Genomic DNA, 17,221 nt, shown 5'->3' with positions numbered 1-17,221 from the left:
TTCAAGGTCTCAAAGCGAGTGACGTCACCGATTRAAACGCTATTAGCGCACACCACCGCTAACTAGCTAGCCATTTCATATCGGTTACATATGGGCAGAAAGCTTAAATTCTTGTTAATCTAACTGAAGTGTCCAATTTACAGTAGCTATTTCAGTGAAAAAGACCATGCTATTGTTTGAGGAAAGTGCATAACAACAAAAACTTTTATCACGGCAACTGGTTTGATACATTCACCTTCAAATGTAGAAACTGGGTTCTACAGTTTGAACCCCTGCTGTGTCTGGCCCCACACCCACCCCGCCCGGCAATCTAGATGAATGAAGGTTATTATCTTTTCTGTAGGGAAGCTAATTATCCATAATTTATGACATTCCCGGGAGTTTGTAAACTTGTTTTTTTATTACCATATAATTTTTGTATGTTCTCTATAGTTATGTACTTGAAAATGTATCAATTGACCAATTCGGCACATTTGGGCAGAGATGATACAACATTTTGTGCAGTAATGCAAAGCTTCAATGGATCAGTCTGAAACTTTGCACATACACTGCTGCCATCTGGTGGCCAAAATCTAAATGGCCCCTAAACTCCTATGTGATTTAATGGCCTTTCTCTTGCATTTCAAAGATGATGGGGGAMAAAATATAGAAAAYGCATGTTTTTTTGTTTGTATTATCTTTTACCAGATCTAATGTATTATATTCTTCAATCTTAATTTCACATTTCCACAMACTTCAAAGTGTTAACTTTCAAATGGTATCAAGAATATGCATATCMTTGCTTCAGGTCCTGAGCTACAGGCAGTTAGATTTGGGTGTCATTTTAGTCGAAAATTTAAAAAAGGGTCCGATCCTTATTAACCCACTTAGGGGATATGGTAAGGATGACCCAAGGGTCTTTACAATACTAATGTGGCGCCCAGGCGTTGTGATTGTGAGATCATCTGCGCAACTCGAGTAGCCTACTATAAAAAGATGTCCAGGAAGCGGCCAAATTAACATTTGAACTCAAAATGACTGCAGCTCCGACCACACAGGACAGACTAGAACGCGCCCATTTTCAAATTTGCGCAGTCGCAATGATGAAAGCGTTCGTGAAACACCGCCATTATTGCGTAGCTAGTCTGACTATTGCATTGTGTTAGCGACCTAAACAAAAATTACCTGCAATAATGAGGGAAATTGTGGAATTTTGTGGGAGTAAGCCCATATAGTGCGCGCCGTTTGCATAAGGTGCCTTTGACCAGCTCAAGATGTCCGCAGAGATGCTCAGGTAACAAACATATCGACCGTTCAGCTGCCTGAGCAAGCCACTGTAGCTAGTAGGGCAAGCCGTAGATCGCTAACCTTAACTAGCTAGCTTATTTGCTGCCTGCTAGCTTCCTAAAGTCCTAAAGTAGTCAGTCCTCACATTCAAGCTACTAGTCCGACTTCAACTTCTGACATTTACATAATTAGTACATACATCAAGAGAGACCTAGCTATGTTTGCCCAACGTTATTGTTTGGTATTTATGTMGCTAGGTAACAAGCTTTACTGCTAGCTAACTAGCTATACATTAGTTGAATGACGTACATTAACGTTAGCTAACGAGCTAGATAATTGATTTGTCAATGATCTGAGCCCGGTTTCCCAAAAGCATCTTTAGGCTAAGTTCAACGTTAGGAAAATATGGTGTATTTAGTCTTAAGATACCTTTGGSAAAACAGTCCCTGGTATTTTTTAGGGTAGCTCTCGGGAAAAACCTTAGTGTTCAAATGCAATAATTTCAAAGATTTTACTAAGTTACAGTTCATATAAGGAAATCAGTATGCTGAGTTAAATTCATTAGGCCCTGGATTTSACATGACAGGGCAGGGTTGGAAGTCATGGGCTGGCGTGGTTGCATGTGGTCTGAGGTTGTGAGTCTGGGTGGATGTACTGCCAAATTCTCTAAAATTAAGTTGGAGGTGGCATATGGTAGAGAACTTAACATTAAATTCTCTAGCAACAGTTCTGTTGGACATTCCTGCAGTCAGCATGCTCCCTCAAAACTGCACATTTTAGAGKGCCCTTTTAGTCCCCAGCACAAGGTGCACCAGTGTATTGATCATGTTTAATCAGCTATTTGATATGCAACACCTGTCAGGTGGATGGATTATCTTGGCAAAGGAGAAATGCAATCTAGCAGGAATGTAAACTAATTTCTGCACAAAATTTGAACGAAATAAGCTGTGTGTATTGAACATTTCTGGGATCTTTTATTTCAGCAGATATAACATGGGACCAACACTTTACATTGCGTTTTTGTTCAGTATACAATTCCGACACTGTTTTAACGTTTAGAAAAGCCAATCATCGCTTGCAAAACGATTTTTGAAAATACACAGCCAGAAAGAAACTTTCGGGGGCCTCCCGGGTGGCGCAGTGGTCTAGGGCACTGCAGTGCTAGCTGCGCCACCAGAGTCTCTGGGTTCGCGCCCAGGCTCTGTYGCAGCCGGCCGCACAATTGGGCTAGCGTCGTCCGGGTTAGGGAGGGTTTGGCCGGTAGGGATATCCTTGTCTCATCGCGCTCCAGCGACTCCTGTGGCGGGCCGGGCRCAGTGCGCGCTAACCAAGGGGGCCAGGTGCACGGTGTTTCCTCCGACACATTGGTGCGGCTGGCTTCCGGGTTGGAGGCGCGCTGTGTTAAGAAGCAGTGCGGCYTGGTTGGGTTCTGCTTCGGAGGACGCATGGCTTTCGACCTTCGTCTCCCGAGCCCGTACGGGAGTTGTAGCGATGAGACAAGATAGTAATTACTAGCGATTGGATACCACGAAAATTGGGGAGAAAAGGGGAKAAAAAAAWTRTTAAAAAGGGGGAAAAAAGAAAAACTTTAAAATAAAACTATACACTTACCGTAGCAGATTTGTACAGATTATATGCTGTGTGCCTCCAGTTGGAAAACTACACTTCCTCCCCAGTTACTTACACACAGGTGTTYGAACAGATAGCTAATTGGCACAGGTGATCGCCTCTGTGTACCTTCTGTAAACAAGTGCTGTAACATGGACATTAGTCTGGTTAATCAGGCTGAATGATTAATAAAATAAAATTCAAACTTAACCGGTTGTGCATGCTCAGACATGTCACCCATTGAGCATGTTTGGGATGCTCTGGATCKAATAGTACGACAATGTGTTCCAGTTCCCGTCAATATCCAGCAACTTTGCACAGCCAGTGAAGAGGAGTGGGACAACATTCCACAATCAACAGCCTGATCAACTCTATGTGAAGGAGATGTCACTCTAATGAGGCAAATGGTGGTCACACCAGATACTGACTGGTTTTCTGATACACTCCCCTACCTTTGATTTTAAGGTATCTATTCCCAGTCATGTGAAAGCTGTAGATTAGGGCCTATTGAATTCATTTAAATTTAATATTTTCCTTATATGAACTGTAACTCAGTAAAATCATTGAAATTGTTGCATGTTGGTGCACCTTGTGCTGGGGACAATAAAAGGCCACTCTAAAATGTGGACTTCTGTCACACAACGCCACAGATGTCTCGTGTTTTGAGGGAGCATGCAATTGGAATGCTGACTGCAGGAATGTCCATCAGAGCTGTTGCCAGAGAATTGAATGTTAATTTCTCTACCATAAGCCTCCGTTTTTTTGAGAATTTTACAGTACTTCCAACTGGCCTCAAAACTGCAGACTGTGTAACCATGCCAGCTCAGGACCTCCACATCCGGCTTCTTCACCTGCAGGATCGTCTGAGACCAGCCAYCCGGACATTTGAATTAACTGAGGAATATTTCTGTCTTTTAATAAAGCCCTTTTGTGGGGAATAACTCATTCTGATTGGCTGGTCCTGGCTACCCAGTGGGTGGGCCCATGTCCTCCCAAGTCCACCCATGGCTGCGCCCCTGCCCAGTCATGTGAAATCCATAGATCAGTGCCTAATTTATTTATTTATTTAAATTGCCTGATTTCCTTATGAACTGTAACTCAGTAAAATCGTTAAGTATAAATGTGATTTCTGTCATTCTGAGCACCGTGGGTGGACACCCTAATGGGTTACACACCCAATGCGTAAATGTATGGTAAATTTCTCAAATGGCCGGTAAATTAAAATCTTCCTGGTCACGTTGTCCACTGCCACATTTTCCTACTGGAAATCCTGCTAAATGGAGATAAACAGTTAAAGTTGGAAGTTTACATACACTTAGGTTGGAGTCATTAAAACTTGTTTTTCAACCAATCCACAAATTTCTTGTTAACAAACCATAGTTCTGGCAAGTCGGTTAAGACATCTACTTTGTGCATGACAAGTAATTTTTCCAATAATTTTTTACAGACATTATTTCACTTATAATTCACTGTATCACAATTCCAGTGGGTCAGAAGTTTACATACACTAAGTTGACGGTGGCTTTAAACAGCTTGGAACATTACAGAAAATGATGTCATGGCTTTAGAAGCTTCTGATAGGCTAATTGACATAATTTGAGTCAATTGGAGGTGTACCTGTGGATGTATTTCAAGGCCTACCTTCAAACTCAGTGCCCCTTTGCTTGACATCATGAGAAAATCAAAAGAAATCAGCCAAGACTTCAGAAAAAAAATTGTAGACCTCCACAAGTCTGCTTCATCCTTGGGAGCAATTTCCAAATGCCTGAAGATACCACGTTCATCTGTACAAACAATAGTATGCAAATATAAACAGCATGGGACCACGCAGCCGTCACACTGATCAGGAAGGAGACGCGTTCTGTCTCCTAGAGATGAACGTAGTTTGGTGCGAAAAGGGTAAATCAATCCCAGAACAACAGCAAAGGACCTTGTGAAGATGGAGGAAATGGGTACAAGTATCTATATCCACAGTAAAATGTGTCCTATATCGACATAACCCGAAAGGCTTCTCAGCAAGGAAGAAGCCMCTGCTCCAAAACCGCCATTAAAAAAGCCAGACTACGGTTTGCAACTGCACATGGGGACAAAGATTGTACTTTTTGGAGAAATGTCCTCTGGTCTGATGAAGCGCAAATAGAACTCTTTGGCCATAATGACCATATTTATGTTTTCAATGCCGATACCGATTATTGGAGGACAAAAAAATCCGATGCCGATTTTATTTAAAAAAAGATATATATTTTTTTTAATATATATCATACACACACACACACATTTTTGTAATAATTACAATTGCAACAATACTGAATGAACAATGAACACTTWAAAAAAAAACTTAATATAATACATAAATACACACACGCACACAGCTCTGAAGTGACAATGATACTGAAGAGTCTGCTTAGGAGACAAATACTCTCAACTGTTTGAATRAAAATAGAGTTTAAGTTACCTGTGATGAATGTTGAAAACAAAAACTTTAATTTCTATATGCAGGAAATCCTATTTTAATTAATTTAATGGGCATGGTAAGAATTGACAACCAAAGTGCGAGTCATAATTCCCATGACACCTAGCAAAATCTGAAAAGCGGTTCCTTCATTTATTCCATAGGATATTTTTAGATTCACTTAAAATAAGGTCTGTGTTTCGTGTAGGCTTACATCACCGTGCCAATTTTATAACTGTGTAGATATCCATAGGACAAGGTAACTCTGATCAATATTGATTAAATATAAGCAAAGATAAAAAAATATATATAAAATTGTAGAGTGGATTTATGAAAATATGTTGACAAACGTTACCTTATCCTAGTGAGATTTACACGGGTATCAAAACGTCGAGGCGGTTTAAGCCTGCACGAAACACAGACCTTATTTGAAGTAGATCAAGACATTCTCTATGGAAGACATGAACTGTAAAATAACGAAGGAACCCCTGTCAAGTTCAGCCGCAAGTTATTACAGGAATTATAACGCGTCGACTATTTCTCTCTAAACCATATACCTTTGACTAATCCGGAAACTATCACCTCGAAAACAAAACGTTTATTCCGTTCTGTATTTTATCTAACGGGTGGCATCCATGAGTCTAAATATTCCTGTTACATTGCACAACCTTCAATGTTGTCATAATTACGTAAAGTTCTGGCAAATTAGTTCGCAAAGAGCCAGGCGGCCCAAACTGTTGCATATACCCTGACTCTGCGCGCAATGAACGCAAGAGAAATGACACAATTTCACCTGGTTAATATTGCCTGCTAACCTGGATTTCTTTTAGCTAAATATGCAGGTTTAAAAATATATACTTCTGTGTATTGATTTTAAAGGCATTGATGTTTATGGTTAAGTACACATTGGAGCAATGACAGTCATTGATTGATTGTTTTTTTATAAGATAAGTTTAATGCTAGCTAGCAACTTACCTTAGCTTACTGCATTCGCTAACAGGCAGGCTCCTCGTGGAGTGCAATGTAATCAATGCAAGATTGGATCCCCCAAGTTGACAAGGTTAAAAATCTGTCGTTAACGTTCCTAGGCCGTCATTGAAAATAAGAATGTGTTCTTAACTGACTTGCCTAGTTAAATAAAGATTAAATAAAGATGTGTAAAAATAAACGGCAAATCGGCGCCCAAAAATACCGATTTCCGATTGTTATGAAAACTTGAAATCGGCCACGATTAATCGGCAATTCCGATTAATCGGTCGACCTCTAGTGCGAACGGCCCAGTACATCACTGGGGGCCAAGCTTCCTGCCATCCAGGACCTATATAATAGGCGGTGTCAGAGGAAAGTCWAAAAATTGTCAGACTCCAGTCACTCGAGTTTCTGTGCTACCGCACGGCAAGCGGTACCGGAGCGCCAAGTCTAGGACCAAAAGACTCCTCAACAGCTTCTACCCCCAATCCATTAGACTGCTGAACAATTCATAAAAATCGTCACAGGGCAATTTACATGGACCCCCTCCTCTTTCTTCACTGCTGCTACTTTCTGTTTGTTTGTTTTACCTATGCATAGTCACTTTGCCCCCACCTACATGTACAGATTACCTCAACTAGCCTGCACATTGASTCGGTACTGGTGCCCCTTGTATATAGCCTCGTTATTCTTATTGTGTTACTTTATTACTTTTTATTTTAGTCTACTTGGTAAATATTTTCTTCTTGAACTGCACTGTTGGTTAAGGGCTTTTAAGTAAGAATTTCACGGTAAAGTCTACACTTGTTGTATTCGGCGCATGTGCCAAATAAGTATCATTTGACTTAAAATTGACCGCGGAAGCTCTAGCAGGGCAGAAATTTGACAAACTGACGGATTGGAAAGGTGGCATTCTATGACGGTGCCACGTTGAAAGTCGCTATGCTCYTCAGTGAGGCCAATCTACTGCCAATGTTTTGTCTATGGAGATTGCATGGCTATGTGCTCAGCAACGGGTTTGGCTGAAATAGCCGACTCCACTAATTTGAAGGGGTGTCCAGATGCTTTTGTATATACAGTTTATTCGGAAAGTATTCAGACCCTTTGACTTTTTCCACATTTTATGTTATAGCCGTATTCTAAAATTGATTAAATAGCTTTTTCCACTCATCAATCTAAACACAATACCCCCATAATAACAAAGCAAAAATAGGTTTTTATCATTTTTGGAAATATATAGAAAATGAAATATTACATTTACATAAGTATTCAGACCGTTTACTCAGTACTTTGTTGAAGCGCCTTTGGCCACGATTACAGCCTCAAGTATTCTTGGGTATGACGCTACAAGCTCTATTTGGGGAGTTTCTCACATTATTCTCTCCAGATCCTCTCAAGCGCTGTCAGTTTAGATGGGGAGCGTCACTGCACAGCTATTTTCAGGTCTCTCCAGAGCTGTTTGATCGGGTTCATGTCCAGGCTCTGGCTGAGCYACTCAAGGACATTGAGACTTGTCCCGAAGCCACTCCTGCGTTGTCTTGGCTGTGTGCTTGATGTCGTTGTCCTGTTGGAAGGTGAACAGTTGCCCCAGTCTGAGGTCCTGAGCACTCTGGATTAGCTTTTCACCAAGGATCTCTCTGTACTTCGCGCCGTCCATCTTTCCCTCGATCCTGACTAGTCTCCCAGTCTCTGCCGCTGAAAAACATGATGCTGCCACTATGCTTCATTGTAGGGATGGTGCAAGTTTTCCTCCGGAATTCAGGCCACAGAGTTCAATCTTGGTTTCATCAGACCAGAGAATCTTGTTTCTCATGGTCTGAGAGTCTTTAAGTGCATTTTGGCAAACTCCAAGTGGGCGGTTATGTGCCTTGTACTGAGGAGTGGCTTCCGTCTGGCCAATTTACCATAAAGGCCTAATTGGTGGAGTGCTGCGGAGAGGGTTCTCCTTCTGGAAGTTTCTCCCATCTCCACAGAGGAACTCTGGAGCTCTTTCAGTGACCATTGGGTTCTTGGTCACCTCCCTAACCAAGGCCCTTCTCCCCCGATTGCTCAGTTTKGCCAGGTGGCCAGCTCTAGGAAGAGTATTGGTGGTTCCAAACTTCTTCCATTGAAGAATAATGGAGGCCACTGTTCTTCGGGATCTTCAATGCTGCAGAAATGTTTTGGTACACTTCCCCAGATCTGTGCCTCAACACAATCCTGTCTAGGGGTTCTACGGACAATTCCTTCGACCTCATGGCTTTCTTTTTGCTCTGACATGCACTSTCAACTGTGGGACCTTRCAYWMAMMKKTKTRTGYCTTTCAAAATCATGTCCAATCAATTGAATTTACCACATGTGGACTCCAATCAAGCTGTAGAAACATCTCAAGGATGATCATTGGAAACAACATGATGCACCTGAGCTCAGTTTTGAGTCTCATAGCAAAGGGTCTGAATACTTATGTAAATAAGGTATTTATGTTTTGAATGAATAAATTGGCARACATTTCTAAACCTGTTTTTGCTTTGTCTTTATGAGGTACTGTGTGTAGATTGTTTTTTGGTTTTTTAAGTCCATTTTAGGATAAGGCTGTAACATAACAAAATGKGGGAAAAGTCAAGGGGTCTTAATACTTTCCGAATGCACTGTATAGTGTATCTTATCAATAACGTTTTTACAGCTGGTGGAAAACTCGAAAGTAACCAGCTTCAAACAGCTGTAAAACATTTTTTGTTTTGTTATTTGTTAGATATTTCACAGCGATTTAGATGGTACAATGATTCTCTACACTATTCAGTGCTTGTCTACACACAAACTGAAATTTAGTAGACAATGTAGAATTTTAGCAACCAGGAAATGACAGAGCGAATTCCACTAGATAACGCATGCACAAAGTCAGAACAGCTTCCCATTTTGACAATAGTTGCTGTTCCGGCGGGAGAAATCAGTCGGYGAATATCACAGCTAATCACAACACGTGATTTAAGTAATCCTTTGAAACACTAGCGCAAGATATATTTGGACATATTCTGAAATTACAATGCCAAAAGGCAAACTAATTCTACTGTATGTGTTGCACCTTTAAAAAAAATGTTTCTCGCTGATATGAAATGTTTTCCTTATGTTTCCAAAATGCGTATTGCTTGCGGTTCGGTTAACGTTTAGAGAAAGTGTTGGAGCTCTTAACAAAATTCTTCCAGCAAGAAGATGCCTTCATCAATAGGCGCTTAAAGTAGTCAACGTCTATGAATGGGCTAGCATTAGGGTAAAATAGCTAGCTAGCCTATTGAATCGTGATAACTGTTTCTGAAGTAAAGGGACAGAGAAGGTCAAGGACAGATATGTTCACATCATACCAGTAGCTATGGCATATCCACATACTTTGGTTAGGAATTTAAACAAAGGTGTATAGCTTTCTAGAAAGAAACTCGTGAGGTATGCTGGATTTTTATTAATTTGGCTGTCATTCCTCTTAGCATTCCTCTTGGCACGAGCAAGCTCAATGTGTTGGTGACCAAACTGCATGGGTTCTTGGCTCATGCTCCAGAGGAAGATGACGACACACTGGTGACTGAAAGTCCTGAGGGTGAGAACTGTAATAAGTACACCTTTAACTCAGTAGGTATAGTGGTGTTGTCTGGCCATTATTGTCTGCTGATTTTAATTCACAGGTATAACGAACAAGGACTGTGTGGAGCCACACTCAACAGACCGAACCTCCATTGAGGTATTGACATGAAAAATATCAGTATTGGCTGTTCTAGACCAAAGAATATTTAGTATTGATGCAGATCTAGAAGATGTAGTTATTACATATTTCTTGTTGAATACAGACCTCAACAGACGCCTTGAAGCAGTCCAGATGTGGTTCCAGGAGGTGGGCTTTCTTCTAATATTTTGACATATGTGCTAGTTTATGTACATGTTGTTTATGGACAGGAAACTCATAAAAACATTTTGTCAGACTCCTATCCTCTAATGCAGAGGTTTTCAAACTTGTCAACTGGGACCCCAAGCCATTCCATATATTTGAACTATTCCTGAGTTAGCATGCCCAATTCAATTTGTCAAGTAATTACACACCCTTATTGAGGTCAATCAGGTGAGCTAGTTTAGGGCTCCAACAAAATTGTGAAATGTCTGGGGGTCACTGAGGAGGTTTGAAAAACCACTGCTCTAATCAATGTCACTTGTTGTATTACAGAAAACCTTCCGTTGTGATTAAACACAGTGGACTGGATGTATCTGGTGCTTCAAATGAAAGTGATGATGACTGCTTGATCGTCAATTCAAACGGTTATCCTGATGTAACAAGATTGCCTAAAGGTTTGTTTTTCTGCTACTTCTTTCAATAGTGTAAGGGGATATTAACCCTGGAAATGCATAATGTATGACTGGATTTATAAACAGAAAATGCCTTTGTTTCCATGCGTTTGTTTTTACATTTCTTATGCACAAAGGGACTGCACTGGTGAGGCCTGAGCCGGTAGAAAATGTCAGAGATGACTTCCGAGGTACAGAATTCCTTTGTGGAAAATCTGGTAATCTGAGGAGAGTTTTTTCCAGGAGACGTGGAGGTGAGCTTTCATGAATTAATATGAAAATGCATATCCTTTACCCTAAAATAGTGTGCCGCAGAATGACAATGAATTAATGTTTGTAATCAATCAAATCAAATTTCTACATGAGCAGATGTCACAAAGTGCTATACAGAAACCCAGCCTAAAACAGCAAGCAATGCAGATATAGAAGCACGGTGGCTAGGAAAAACTCCCTAGGAAGGCAGGAACCTAGGAAAAAACCTGGAGAGGAACCATGCTCTGAGGGGTGGCCAGTCCTCTTCTGGCTGTGCCGGGTGGAGATTATAAGAGTACATGGCCATTAAAGCCAGATTGTTCTTCAAGATGTTCATAGATGACCAGCAGGGTCAAATAATAATTGGTGGTTGTAGAGGGTGCAACAGGTCGGTACCTCAGGAGTAWATGTCAGTTGGCTTTTCATAGCCAAGCATTCAGAGGTTGAGAGGGCAAGAAAGTTGGGGGGAAAACAGTAGGTCTGGGACAAGGTAGCACCTCCTGTGAATAGGTCAGGGTTCCATAGCCTCAGGCAGAACAGTTGGAACTGGAGCTGCAGTACGACCAGGTGGACTGGGGACAGCTAGGAGTCATCAGTCCAGGTAGTCCTGAGCCATGGCCCTAGGGCTCAGGTCCTCCGGGAGGGGGAGAGAGAATTAGAGGGCACATACTTAAATTCACACAAGACACTAGATGATAAGACAGGAGAATTACACCAGATATAACCCTAGCCCCCCCCCACCACCACCACATAGACTATTGCAGCATAGATACTGGAGGCTGAGACAGCGGGAAGTCGTCCGACAATACCCCCGGACAGGGCCAACCAGGCAGGATATAACCCCACCCACTTTGCCAAAACACAGCCCCACACCACTAGAGGGATATCAACAGACCACCGACTTACTACCCTGAGACAAGGCTGAGTATAGCCCACAAAGATCTCCTCCACCACACAAGCCTGAGGGGGTGCAAAACCCAGACAGGAAGATCACATCAGTGACTCAACCCAGTCAAGTGATGCACCTTTCCTAGGGACTGCATGGAAGAGCACTAGTAAGCTAGTGACTCAGCCCCCGTAATAGGGTCAGAKAATCCCAGTGGAGAGAAGGGCGCCGGCCAGGCAGAGACAGCAAGGGCAGTTAGATGCTCCAGTACCTTGCCGTTCACCTTCGGATCCCTGGGCCAGGTTAGCTTTGTAGGTTAGCAGTAAAACCTTTAAAATCAGCCCTTGCCTTAACAGGAAGTCAGTGTAGAGAGGAGGTTCTAGTCAAGATACTAGCAGTCGTGTTTAGCACTGAGGTTTATTTAATGCTTTAGCCGGATAACCGGAGAGTAGAGCTTTGCAGTCATCTAATCTAGAAGTGACAAAAGCATGGATTAGCTTTTCTGCMWAATYTTTAGACAAAAAGTTATATTTTTGCAATATTACGAAGATGGACAAAAGCTGTCCTATAAATATTCTTGATATGTTCGTCAAAAGTGAGATCAGGGTCTAGAGCAGGGGTCGGGAACCTATGGCTCCCGAGCCAGGTGTGGCTCTTTTGATGATTGCATCTGGCTCGCAGATAAAACAAAATATTCTCACTTTTTTTATTTTTTTTATTTTATTTTTTTTTTAAATAAATTGTATCCCCTTTTCTCCCCAATTTTCGTGGTATCCAATCGCTAGTAATTACTATCTTGTCTCATCGCTACAACTCCTTGTTTTAATCCATCCATCGACTGCTCATGTCCTGTTCAGGGCTGCAGGAGCAATTGTCCATTATTTTAATTAAATGATACTGGCCTACGTTGGCCGTTGCTAGGTAAAACAGGTAAACGCCTCCTTTTGAATCAGTCTGCTCGGTCATTAGCTCAAAGCTAACCCTTCGACGAAGAAGATGGCGAAAAKAAAAAAAGATGACGAGTATCGTACATTTCAGGACGAATGGACCRAAGAATTCGCCTTTGTGGAGAGAGCAGGTTCTGCGGTGTGTCTAATTTGCAATGACAAAAATTACATTGATGAAACGTCGAATGTTAAGCGGCACTTCGACACGCGCCATGCTACCTTTGCATCAAAATACCCTGCGGGAGACAGCAGAAAGAAAGCGTGCCAAGAGCTACTAAGCAGGGTGCAAGCTAGCCAGCAGCAACTCCGCGTATGCACCCGGAAAGGTGACTATAATTCCGCTAGCTTTGCTGGATCTTTAGCAATAGTGAGGTACGGAAAACCATTCACAGATGGAGAGTATGCTAAAACGTTCATGCTGGATGTAGCCAATGAACTTTTTGATGATCTTCCGAACAAAGACAAGATAATTAAACGATACAAGACATGCCTCTGTCGGCAAGAACTGTTCATGATCGTACCATCGTGATGGCAAACAAAGTGGAGGAAACGCAAGTGAAGGACATAAATGCAGCGCCGTTCTTTTCCCTGGCTTTGGATGAGTCAACAGACGTGAGCCATTTGTCGCAGTTCAGCGTGATTGCAAGATATGCTGTTGGTGACACACTGCGCGAAGAAAGGCTCTTGCAGTTCTGCCATTAAAAGGGTCCACAAGAGGTGAGGATTTATTTAAGTCTTTCATGGAGTTTGCTCAAGAAAAAAATCTACCTATGGATAAACTTCTCTCAGTGTTACTGATGGTGCTCCGTGTATGGTGGGGAATAAAAAAGGATTTTGGCGCTTTCTCCGTGACATGAAAATAGACCCATCCTAAGTTTCCATTGCATTCTACACCAGGAAGCACTTTGTGCTCAGATGTTGACAGGCAGTTTGGGAGTGATGTCCTGGTCATTCGTGTGAACAACTTTATGTTGCTCGAGCCTTAAATGATCGCCAGTTTAAAACACTGCTGGATGAAGTTGGAAATAACTATCCTGGTCTGCTTTTGCACAGCAATGTCGTGTGTGTTGGTTGTCAAGAGGGAATGTGCTTAGCCGTTTGCGGCTTGCCTGAAAGAAATAAAATATATTATATGGCTCTCACTGAAATAAATTTCAATTTTTTTGCTTCATGGCTCTCTTAGTCAAAAAGGTTCCCGACCCCTGGTCTAGAGTAACGCTGAGGTCCTTCAGTTTTAATTGAGACGACTGTACAACCATCAAGATTAATTGGCAGATCCAACAGCAGATCTCTTTGGTTCTTGGGATCTAGAACAAGCATCTCTGTTTTGTCAGAGTTTTTAAAGTAAAACATTTGCTGCCATCCACTTCCTTATGTCTAAAACACAGGCTTCCAGGGTAAGCAATTGTGGGCTTCACCATGTTTGCTCGAAATGTGCAGCTGTGTATTGTCTGCATAGCAGACTGTTGACATTGTGTGCATCTCCAAAGGAGGGGTGGTGTATACAGTTGAAGTCGGAAGTTTACATATACCTTAGCCAAATACATTTAAACTCAGTTTCACAATTCCTGACATTTAATCCTAGTAAGAATTCCCTGTCTTATAGGTCAGTTAGGATCACCACTTTATTTTAAGAATGTGAAATGTCAGAATAATAGTAGAGGGAATGATTTATTTCAGCTTTTATTTCTTTCATCACATTCTCAGTGGGTCAGAAGTTTGCATACACTCAATTCGTATTTGGTAGCATTGCCTTTAAATWGTTTAACTTGGGTCAAATGTTTTGGGTAGCCTTCCACAAGCTTCCCACAATAAGTTGGGTGAATTTTGGCCCATTCCTCCTGACAGAGCTGGTGTAACTGAGTCAGGTTTGTAGACCTCCTGAAATAATCTGTCTGTAAACAATTGTTGGAAAAATTACTTGTGTCATGCACAAAGTAGATGTCCTAACCGACTTGTCAAAACTATAGTTTGTTTACAAGAAATTTGTGGAGTGGTTGAAAAACATATTTGAATGACTCCAACCTAAGCGTATGTAAACTTCCGACTTCAACTGTATGTTTGTGTGCGTGTATGTGGTCCTAAAACAGTACCTTGAGGAACACCGAAACGTACAATTGATTTGTCAGAGAACAAAACATTAATAGAGACTGATATCTTTTCGACAAATAAGATCTAAACCAGGCAAGAACTTGTCCGTGTAGACCAATTAGGGTTTTCAATCTCTCAAAAAGAATGTGGTGGTCGATGGTGTCAAAAGCAGCACTAAGGTCTAGGAGCACATGGACAGATGCAGTCTGACGCTATTAAAAGGTAATTTACCACCTTCACGAGTGCAGTCTCAGTGCTATGATGGGGTCGAAAACCAGACTTACGTGTTTTCAAGATGGCGTAGCAGTTGGGCGTCTTTTGTCTTGTCGTGTCCCGTGTATATATATTTTATCTTCGCGTATATTTTTCTTAACCCCAACTTCAACATACTCTCCTGCAACCCGCCTCACCCAATGTGGTATGGATCTGCTATTTTCTTTACTTCAGAACCGGAACCCCCAACAGAAGCTAGACAGCGAACTAGCTAGTAGTCAGCTAGCCACTGCTAGCGGTCATCAGCTAAACTTTAGCCAGGACAACTCCTGCCAGTCTGCACAACGCGATTCAACCCAGAGCGTATCGGACTTCTTACTCTGCATATCCCTGGATTCCTACTGCAAGCTCTGAACCTCTTCACCTGGATCATCGCAGCTAGCGATTGGCTTCTCCTGGCTAACGTCTCTGTCCCAAAGAATGCACCAATTAGCCTGGAGCTAGCCTATGCTAGGCACATTTCCTGGCTAGCTGAAGAGGTCCATCAGCCACTCCTTGGGCTACAATACCTATTTTGCCAATTGGCCTGGACCCCTTTTCTTGCTGATACGGAGCCCCGCCGATCCATCACGACTGGACTACCGACGTAATCTGCCCGAGGTTTTTTTTCAACTGGCTCCYCCATCGTGACGTCCCCTGAATGCCCATCTGCTAGCCTGCTAGCCGTGGCCCACTAGCTCTCTAGAGCACACCGGACTGTTAGCTGAAGAGGTCCAAAAGCCAAATTTCCTGGGCTACAATACCTATTTTGCCAATTGGCCAGGACCCTTTTACTACACGGAGCCCTGCTGATCCATCACGACTGATCTGCCGACGTAACCGCATGAAGGGGCTACAACTGACTTCTTCCGTTCCGACGTCCCTCTTAAGGCCCTTCTGCTAGCCCCARCCCACTAGCTGTCTGAATCGGCGTGTCTCCAGCTCGCCCAGTTACTCACTGGACCCAATGATCACTCCGCTATGCATGCCTCTCCCTAATGTCAATATGCCTTGTTCATTGCTGTTTTGGTTAGTTATTATTGCCTTATTTCACTGTAGAGCCTCTAGCCCTGCTCAATACGCCTTAGCTAACCCTTTAGTTCCACCTCCCACACTTGCGGTGACCTCACCTGGTTTAAATTATGTTTCTAGAGACACTATCTCTCTCATCGTCACTCAGTGCCTAGGTTTACCTCCACTGTATTCACATCCTACCATACCCTTGTCTGTACATTATGCCTTGAMTCTATTCTACCGTGCCCAGAAACCTGCTCCTTTTACTCTCTTCCGAACATAATAGACAACCAGTTCTTATAGCCTTTAGCCGTACCCTTATCCTATTCCTCCTTTGTTTCTCTGGTGATGTAGAGGTTAATCCAGGCCCTGCAGTGCCTAGCTCCACTCCCATTCCCCAGGCACTCTCATTTGTTGACTTCTGTAACCGTAAAAGCCTTGGTTTCATGCATGTTAACATTAGAAGCCTCCTCCCTAAGTTTGTTTTATTCACTGCTTTAGCACACTCTGCCAACCCGGATGTCCTAGCCGTGTCTGAATCCTGGCTTAGGAAGGCCACCAAAACCCTGAAATTTCCATCCCTAACTATAACATTTGCTGACAAGATAGAACTGCCAGAGTTCTGTCTTACTATCCAGGTCTGTGCCCAAACAATTTGAGCTTCTACTTTTAAAAATCAACCTTTCCAGAAACAAGTCTCTCACTGTTGCCGCTTGCTATAGACCCCTTCTGCCCCCAGCTGTGCCCTGGACACCATATGTGAGTTGATTGCCCCCCATCTATCTTCAGAGCTCATACTGTTAGGTGACCTAAACTGGGACATGCTTAAAACCCTGGCTGTCCTACAATCTAAGCTTGATGCCCTCAATCTCACACAAATTATCAATGAACCTACCAGGTACAACCCCAAATCCGTAAACATGGGCACCCTCATATATATATCATCCTACCAACCTGCCCTCCAAATACACCTCTGCTGTCTTCTACCARGATCTCAGCGATCACTGCCTCATTGGCTGCGTCCATAATGGGTCTGCAGTCAAACGACCACCCCTCATCACTGTTAAACGCTCCCTAAAACACTTCAGTGAGCAGGCCTTTCTAATCGACCTGGCCCGGGTATCCTGGAAGGATATTGACCTCATTCCGTCAGTAGACGATGCCTGGTTATTCTTTAAA

The 17,221-nt window shown here is 42.5% G+C and overlaps 1 protein-coding gene across 2 annotated transcripts in view; it reads left to right on the top strand.

Moving 5' to 3' along the window:
- The first annotated feature begins 1,107 nt into the window (after positions 1-1,107).
- The window catches only part of LOC111951108 (transcriptional regulator ATRX), a 46,458-nt gene continuing 30,344 nt past the window's right edge, over positions 1,108-17,221 (top strand). Inside the window, exons 1-6 of one of the 2 annotated variants that reach the window (XM_023969125.2) lie at positions 1,108-1,273; positions 9,754-9,863; positions 9,949-10,004; positions 10,111-10,154; positions 10,482-10,603; positions 10,738-10,854. In XM_023969125.2, the coding sequence (XP_023824893.1) occupies positions 1,254-1,273; positions 9,754-9,863; positions 9,949-10,004; positions 10,111-10,154; positions 10,482-10,603; positions 10,738-10,854 (469 nt within the window). In that variant the 5' untranslated portion in view covers positions 1,108-1,253. Of the gene's footprint in view, positions 1,274-9,753; positions 9,864-9,948; positions 10,005-10,110; positions 10,155-10,481; positions 10,604-10,737; positions 10,855-17,221 lie in introns of those variants that run through there. The other variant, XM_070434510.1, reaches the window with a different exon arrangement.

The sequence above is a fragment of the Salvelinus sp. IW2-2015 genome, linkage group LG23, assembly GCF_002910315.2.
Source record: "Salvelinus sp. IW2-2015 linkage group LG23, ASM291031v2, whole genome shotgun sequence".
NCBI lineage: Eukaryota > Metazoa > Chordata > Actinopteri > Salmoniformes > Salmonidae > Salvelinus > Salvelinus sp. IW2-2015.
The sequence above is the reverse complement of the archived record's forward strand: the minus strand, read 5'-3'. Positions and strand labels throughout refer to the sequence as shown.